The sequence below is a fragment of the Lemur catta genome, chromosome 5, assembly GCF_020740605.2.
Source record: "Lemur catta isolate mLemCat1 chromosome 5, mLemCat1.pri, whole genome shotgun sequence".
In the NCBI taxonomy this organism is placed as follows: Eukaryota; Metazoa; Chordata; class Mammalia; order Primates; family Lemuridae; genus Lemur; species Lemur catta.
In genome coordinates this window covers 2,686,905-2,694,347 of record NC_059132.1, presented here as the reverse complement: position 1 = coordinate 2,694,347, position 7,443 = coordinate 2,686,905, and the positions used below count along the sequence as shown (strand labels likewise).

The following is a 7,443-nucleotide window of genomic DNA, read 5'->3' as shown; positions in this document are numbered from 1 at the left end:
TGATGGGAGGGGAGCAAGGTGAGAACGCAAAGGCAGAGCCAGTGGAATGCCCCAGAAGCTGACACCTGTACAGTCAGCACCAAGCAGAGACCCCCCAGGAGGGGGTGAGGAGGCGCTGGGCACTGGGGTGAGGGCGCTGGGCTGGAGAGTAGGGAAGTGCTTCTCCCCACGGCCGCTGTCCTGCCCAGCACTGCTCTCTCAGCACTGCTCTCTCGGTTGCTGTGTTTGGCCGAGCTGGTTGGCAGGTGAGGGGCAGAGGGCAGCCTGGGGACCTCCCGTGGCCAGAGGAGCAGGTCAGGGCCGCACCTTACCGCCTCAGCTGGGGCCTGTTTGCTCAAGACACTGAGGTCTCAGGGCCAGTTAACAATTGCTGAGCAAAATCCTTCGGCAAACTTCACTGAAGGAGGATCACTCCTGGAACAGGGAGGCTAATGTCTGCCTGTGCCCAGGAAAGGCCCATCGGAGCTGCCGCTTAGCCACTGCCGTGTGCGAGAGCAGCTAGAAGACCGAGGGCTTTCTGGGCTGCCGGCCCAGGCCTGGGAGGCAGCAGTCACCTGGCCTACCAGCCCTAGCCTGAAGCCCTGGGAAGCCAGAGCACAGGCCCCAGGCTGGGGCAAAGCTACCCTGAAGGAGGGCAGAGGTTGCCAAGGCCGACCCCATGCCTGCCAAGGCCAGGGCCCGGCAGATTTAACCGAGCCATTGAAGGTGCAAAACAGGGTGAGAGGTAGAAGAGGCTGTGGGGCCTGCCTGGGCTTTTGGGGTCTCCTGCTGCACTCACCAGCCGCCTAGAGCCAGCAGAAACGTTTCGTCTGATTGGAAGCCATCATTTCTATCCCAATCCCGGAAAATTGACTGCGGTGCAGAGAGGGAGGCCTGAGAAGCAGCCTTAGGGGAGAGGGTCCAAGCTAATTAGGAGGCAGCATTCGGGGGCCCATTAGAGCGCAAGCTGCTGTCACTCAGCTGGGCTGCGTTCCCGGGAGAAGAGGCCGGGCAAGGAGGGGCGGGCGGCCCCTCGACGAGGGCACCGCTGGGAGCTGCCGGAACGGGCCCCGGGCTCTGCCCCCGCCCGGCGCTGGCTCGAAGGCGCCCGCTCCGCGCGGTCCTGCTCAGCAAACATTCTCTCATCCTGGGCTGCTCGCGCCGGGGCTGGGGACTTCGAGGCCGAGACCAGAGTTGATTCTGAGCGAAACAAGTCGTTTGGAGCCTGAGGTGGGCACGAGCCGCGCGGGACTCGCAGGCCAGATGCGTTTCTTTTGTGAGGTCGGGGGGGGAACGCGGTGTGTCACCGGGGAAGGAGGGAGAGGCTCGGCGCGGCCGCGGGGGGCGGGGAGGCGGCGGGAAGGTGGCTGCGGAGGGGGAGGGCGCGGCGAGGCGGGAGGGAGGCGGCGGAGAGGGCGCGGCGGCGCGGGCGGCTCGGGGCTGGATTCCGCCCGCGCTCCCTCGCTCGCCCGCTCCCTCCCTCCGCCCCCTCCCACCCGGGCCCACCCCACCCAGCACCCCTGGCGCAGGGACTGCTGGAACCTGGCGGTGCGCGCTGTCGCTTTAAGACAGACTCTGCCGGCGCCGTCCGGAGCCTTAGAAACCGGCCCCGGATCGGGAGCCGGAGCCGGAGCCGGGGCCGGGCGGGCGGCTGAGGCCCGGGCGGCGGGAGCGCAGCGCGGAACGCGGAGCCGGGCGCCAGGTCGCGAGAAACTGCCTCCGCCGCAGCCCGCCCGGCCCCGCAGCCCCGGGCGGTCCATGGGGCGGTCGCGGCGTCGCTGCGGGCGCGGGCAGCCCTCGGGGGCAGCCGCTTAGGCGCTGCGCTCTCGTCCCCGCAGGTCGCAGCCAGGGCGGCCGGGCGCGCCCAGCCCCGGCCCCCGGAGCGCCCGCCGCGGTCCCCACCTCCATGGACGCCTTTAAGGGGGGCATGAGCCTGGAGCGGCTGCCGGAGGGGCTCCGGCCACCGCCGCCGCCGCCCCATGACATGGGGCCCGCCTTCCACCTGGCCGGCGCGGCAGACCCCCGCGAGCCGCTCGAGAACTCGGCCAGTGAGTCGTCTGACACGGAGCTGCCAGGTAAGCGCGGCGACCCGCGCGGCGCGCAGGGAGCCTGGCCGGGCGCAGAGCACGGGGAGCCGGAGCAGGGCCTGCCGCCCGCGCGGCGCAGCCAGGCTCCCTCTCCGCCCCAGGAGCTTCGGGAGCTTTCTCTTTCCCGTTCTTGACCTGGCGGTGAACGCGGAAATTTATGCACACACACGAAGGCACTTCCACGCGGTCCCCTCCCGCCGAGAGACTGGCAGATGTGCAAGCCTGAAACTGGAGGGTGGGACTGACAGCCCCTCTCGATCAGGAACACATAGGACGAGGGGAAAGTTGGGTTTGCACAACTGGGCGCAGGGAAGCAGCTCGGACGAAGGAAGAGGAGCTGATCCAGAAGGGAGTGGAGGTGACGGGCAAGAGAAAGCGCCCAGAGAGACGGAGAGAGGGACAGACACCCTGACGGTGGGAGACAGACTGAAAGGGAGAAACTGAAGAGAAGGGGCGGGAGGGAAGAGCAAACTGGGATGGGGGAGAAAACATCGAGTAAAAGGGAGGCACAGGACAGAGAGGGCGAGCGGGCCAAGGGGCGCGGGCAGACTCCGGGCAAGGCCGGCCCAAACCGAACCCCGATCCAGGGATCCCGGCCCACATGCGTGGCCGGAGCCTGCAGTCGCCAGGCCGCCCAGCCAGGGCCCCGACTCGGCTCGGGCACGTCTCCCTCTGAGCTTCCTTTTTGTCCGAGCTCGAGCTTTCTGCCAGCTGCGAGCTGGGCCGGCGGGTGGGGCGCGGGCAGTGCCGCGACGAATCCCGCCCGGCCCGGCCGCCCGGGGCTCCGAGCGGCTCCCGCGCTCGCGGTCCAGACTCGGCATCGCAGCCGGCTCGGGGCTCCCGGCTCCCGCGGCGTAGGCGCCTCTTCTGCGTTCATTTTTTAATCTACCGCTGAGTGCTTCTGCGTTTTTTAATCTCCATTTGTTTCTGTTTTGCATCCCTACGTGACTTTCTCTGAGAGGTTCTGTGTGCTTGGTTCAAAAACAATCAACGTTGAACTACACTTTTGTTTTCAAAAGTTTTAAGTGTGGTCTTCGGTAGGTTATTTTTAAAACCTAGAGAAATACATAACTGTAGATTGATTTTTTTAAACCAAACCTATGAAGATGAATTAACTATTTTAACTGTATTTTTCGAATATGAAAGAATATACTAAGTGTATTTCTCTGGAATTTAAAATATCTACACGCAACATCATTCTTCGGGAGATTTTAAAAGTCAATCCAAAATGGCGTATTTCTCCAGGATTTTCTCAAAATCCATTTACGGTGGTGTTATTTGGGGAATTTAAATTATCTAACTGTAATGTTGTGTTGCTCTGAGATTTAAAAATGATCCCTACAAGGGTGTTACTGGGAAGAGGTTAAAAATCTATCTACAACTGTACATTGATTTTTTCCTTTGAATCCCAGAGAAATAAATGCCTCTGTCTGCCTGGAGTTTATGCACGTACAGCTCTGTATTTAGTTAAGGGTGTGTTTGCACGAAGGTTTCTGGCTTCTTAATTTACATTTGCTCTGTGTTCCTACCTGCCTATTTTTGAGAATTTGTGACAACCCTCCAGCCCCTCAGTGTTCTTAGGCAGAGGGCTGTGAGCTTTTCTGGGCTCCTGTGTTTTGTTTTAAAATTCTTTTCCTTTATGTTTCAATGTTTCTATGATTGCATGTGTTTTGTGTAGCTTCAAAGAGAGGGAGGCTAAGGCCTGAGGTCACCTAGACAGAGTCTGTCTGTCTGGGCTGCAGTTGGAGGGGCTTTCTAGGCCTTGGGACACGAGGCCTGGAAGGAAGGCCGAGAATCGGCTGCGTTGTGCCTGCCCAGTGGGGCTCCCACAGCGCTGGGGAGAAGAAAGTAGAGGGACTTCAGGCTGGAAAAATCTCATTCTAGTTCATAAAAGCAGAGACCCTTTCAGATTTAGACCGGCCCCCACCCCAAGAGCCTGCAGAAACAAGCGTACATTTGCCGGTAACAGAGGCAGCAGGGCCGGAGCCTGAGCCGAGCTGCGGGAGCAGGCCCGGCCCGGCCAGGAACTCAGGCCCACCGCCCCGGCTCCGGGGTTCTTCTCCGCGGCACGCCAGACTAGAGATGACCAGCGCCTGGCGGGCCCTTTCCAATGGGGACAATTCCCAGGGCCCCTGGCGGGAGGGAGGGCCGCCTGCGCTGATGGCGAGCGCTTCGGTGGAGCCGGGACGGGGTGCAACAGGGCGTAAGCTCGCGGTGACCCGCGCCCCGTACTGCCTGCTGCAGAGAAGGAGCGCGGCGGGGAACCCAAGGGGCCGGAGGACAGTGGCACGGGCGGCGCGGGCTGCGGCGGCGCGGAGGACCCAGCCAAGAAGAAGAAGCAGCGGCGGCAACGCACGCACTTCACAAGCCAGCAGTTGCAAGAGCTGGAGGCCACGTTCCAGAGGAACCGCTACCCCGACATGAGCATGAGGGAGGAGATCGCCGTGTGGACCAACCTCACCGAGCCGCGCGTGCGGGTGAGCACAAGGCGCGCGCCCAAGGGGACCCTCGCAGAGGGCTGCCCGGCCGCTTCTGCAGCTGCCCGTGAAAGCTTAGCCCTTACTCACTTTCGCTCTCCCACCACTCAGACCTGTTCCCTCCCTCCCTGGAGACCCTCACCTGAGGCCTCGGCCCACCTGGAGTCCACTAGGCCCCTAGGCCGCTTGCGCCCCTCGGCTACTGCCGCCTCCAACCGCTCCGACCTGCATCCTACCTGACCACCGGCTCTGCGGTGGACCCAGCCCAAAGACCTGTGACTCCAGGGGACTCTCCCATTCCCTGTAGGGCTCAGGACCCACTCAGATGTTAGCGGGATACCCGGGGCTGGGCAGAGGATTCCCTGCCGCTGGGGACCTCGGGAGCTGCAGGATTTGTCGCGAAAACGAAAGGGAAAGGCAGGTCCTGCCTGGCTGCCTCGGAGAGGCCTGAAAGGTGCTTGGGTTTGGGGCTCTCAAAACTTCCGGAGCTGTGGTCCTGTCCCGCAACCAGCTTCTCCAAAATCTCAAGATACTCTCCACCTTCCCTAACCTCTCAGCCAGTCAGCAGCTAGACCCCTTGCCTAATGCCCTTTCCTGTAGGTCTTGGGTCAGGTGAGGTGGGGGGTGGCTCTGGTGGCCAAGTGGCCTTCCCAGTCCCTTTTGAGATGTAAGGTCTCAAACTGAAGACTGGACTGCATTCTCCCTCTTCTCACCCGTTTGGTTCCCGGTAAATGCAAGGCTTTCCTGCCAGAGCAGCAAGAGAATCATTTCTTCCCTGGGTACATGAATATTTAATCAGATATTGGGAGCACCTCCCAAGCCAGAACAACGTCCCACCTGGCCCACAGACTCCCTACCATAACCCTAGCCCTCTCCCCTCCCCAGTCAGGCTGGCCAGCCCAGTGGGACTTGGAGTGGAGACACAGCACTCAGTAATCCTGAACTCACTAATCCTGCGAAGGTTTACGGTGGTAGGGTGGGTGGGGTGGGTCAGGCACTGTCAGTGCTAGGGGCTGGGGACGCTAAGATGCAGGGGTCCCGCAAATCAGCTCAGAAAACTGAGCTCAGGGCTGGAGAAGGGTCTGGGAGGGCAGGAGGTATGTGGTGGTCAGTTAGGTGAGGACCCGGGAAGACCTAGGGGCTGGGGGGGAAAAAAAGAGGTTTTTACCAAATTTGGGGGGAGATTAGAAACTAGTAAGAATCAAAAGAAAATTGAGTATTTGTGGAGAAACATGTTTGGCATATATTTAGATGGGAGGAAAGAAATTATTTAAGAGAGAAGCGAAAGGATCAAGTATTTGGGAAAAGAAAGAATCAACTACTTACAGGAAACAGAGAAGGTCAGATCTTTGGAAAGAAGGAATAAATATTCTGGGAGGAATCAAAACTGGGGAACAGAGAAGAAAATAGACTGAGCGAGAAGAAAGAGGTTCGGATATCGGGGTGGACCAAACGAAAATAAATATTTGGAGCACAAATGAAAATATCAAATATTGCCAATAAAGATGAAAACAGACTGAGCGATGAAATAGGTCGAAGAATCGGGGCAGTCCGAAGGGGAAGGAAAATATCTTTTGTATTTGGGGGAGAAGAAAGGGGATGGAATATTTAGCGGATAGGTAGGAACCCGTTGGGCGGGGAAGGCAGAAATGTGGACTGGTTGAGAGGGGAAGAAAGAAAACGAATACTTGCTAAAACAAAAGAGAATCCGTATTAGGCGAGGAAAACGGACTTCATTTGGGGGATAGGATAAAGATGGGGAAAGGGGGAAAAACTAACATTTCCGGGGCCCAGGAAAGCAACCATTATGGAGAGAAGGCAGGAGCGCAAATATCGGTCTTCGAAGAACAGAAACGACATTCGGAGAGCAGGCAGAGGGCTCAGGGTGGCGGGGAGTGGGGGTGGGGGCCTTCCCGCCCTCGCAGCCCTGACCCCTTCTCGCGCCCCCTCCCCCAGGTCTGGTTCAAGAACCGGCGAGCCAAGTGGCGGAAGCGCGAGCGTAACCAGCAGCTGGACCTGTGCAAGGGCGGCTACGTGCCGCAGTTCAGCGGCCTGGTGCAGCCCTACGAGGACGTGTACGCCGCCGGCTACTCCTACAACAACTGGGCGGCCAAGAGCCTGGCTCCGGCGCCGCTCTCCACCAAGAGCTTCACCTTCTTCAACTCCATGAGCCCGCTGTCGTCGCAGTCCATGTTCTCGGCGCCCAGCTCCATCTCCTCCATGACCATGCCGTCCAGCATGGGCCCGGGCGCCGTGCCCGGCATGCCCAACTCGGGCCTCAACAACATCAACAACCTCACCGGCTCCTCGCTTAACTCGGCCATGTCCCCGGGCGCCTGCCCGTACGGCACCCCCGCCTCGCCCTACAGCGTCTACCGGGACACGTGCAACTCGAGCCTCGCCAGCCTGCGGCTCAAGTCCAAGCAGCACTCGTCGTTCGGCTACGGCGGCCTGCAGGGCCCGGCCTCGGGGCTCAACGCGTGCCAGTACAACAGCTGACCGCCCCGCCGCGCCGCGGGGGCCGGCGGCCGCGGGGGACGCGCGCGGGGCCACAGCTCACGCGCCACGGCGCGGCCGCCGCCTCCCACTCCCGCCTCCGGGCTGGTTTTGTGTTTGCTTTTCCGGACCCCACGTAGCCCTCCAAAACAAAACAAAAAAAAAGAAAGTAAAAAGACGTCGGAGAAAAGTGCCGCGAAATAACGGATGAGTTGCAATTTCCCTCGGGCGCGGGTGGCGTGTGCGTGTTCCCACGGGCCCCGGCGGCCCGCTCCGCGGAGGGGACTCGGCACAGGAAGCGAGCGCCGAGGCCCGGCGGCGGGAGAGGGAGAGGACGCCCTCGCAGCCCGCGTCCCCGCCGCGCTGCAGCCGGACTGAGTGGCCGCCCGTGCGAACTGGATGTG

The 7,443-nt window shown here is 60.9% G+C and overlaps 1 protein-coding gene across 1 annotated transcript; it reads left to right on the top strand.

Moving 5' to 3' along the window:
* The first annotated feature begins 1,146 nt into the window (after positions 1-1,146).
* Positions 1,147-7,189, top strand: PITX1 (paired like homeodomain 1). Its single transcript, XM_045550835.1, has 4 exons — positions 1,147-1,209; positions 1,818-2,054; positions 4,311-4,543; positions 6,500-7,189. Exons 2-4 carry the CDS (start codon positions 1,886-1,888, stop codon positions 7,040-7,042), a joined length of 945 nt encoding a protein of 314 aa, XP_045406791.1. The 5' UTR covers positions 1,147-1,209; positions 1,818-1,885; the 3' UTR covers positions 7,043-7,189.
* Positions 7,190-7,443: the final 254 nt, after the last annotated feature.

Excerpts from the sequence above, each read along its gene's own strand:
- PITX1 (XM_045550835.1), top strand. The coding sequence starts at position 1,886 with ATGGACGCCTTTAAGGGGGGCATGAGCCTGGAGCGGCTGCCGGAGGGG. Across the intron at positions 2,055-4,310 it reads GTCTGACACGGAGCTGCCAG|AGAAGGAGCGCGGCGGGGAA; the intron begins GTAAGCGCGGCG and ends TGCCTGCTGCAG. Across the intron at positions 4,544-6,499 it reads TCACCGAGCCGCGCGTGCGG|GTCTGGTTCAAGAACCGGCG; the intron begins GTGAGCACAAGG and ends CCCCTCCCCCAG.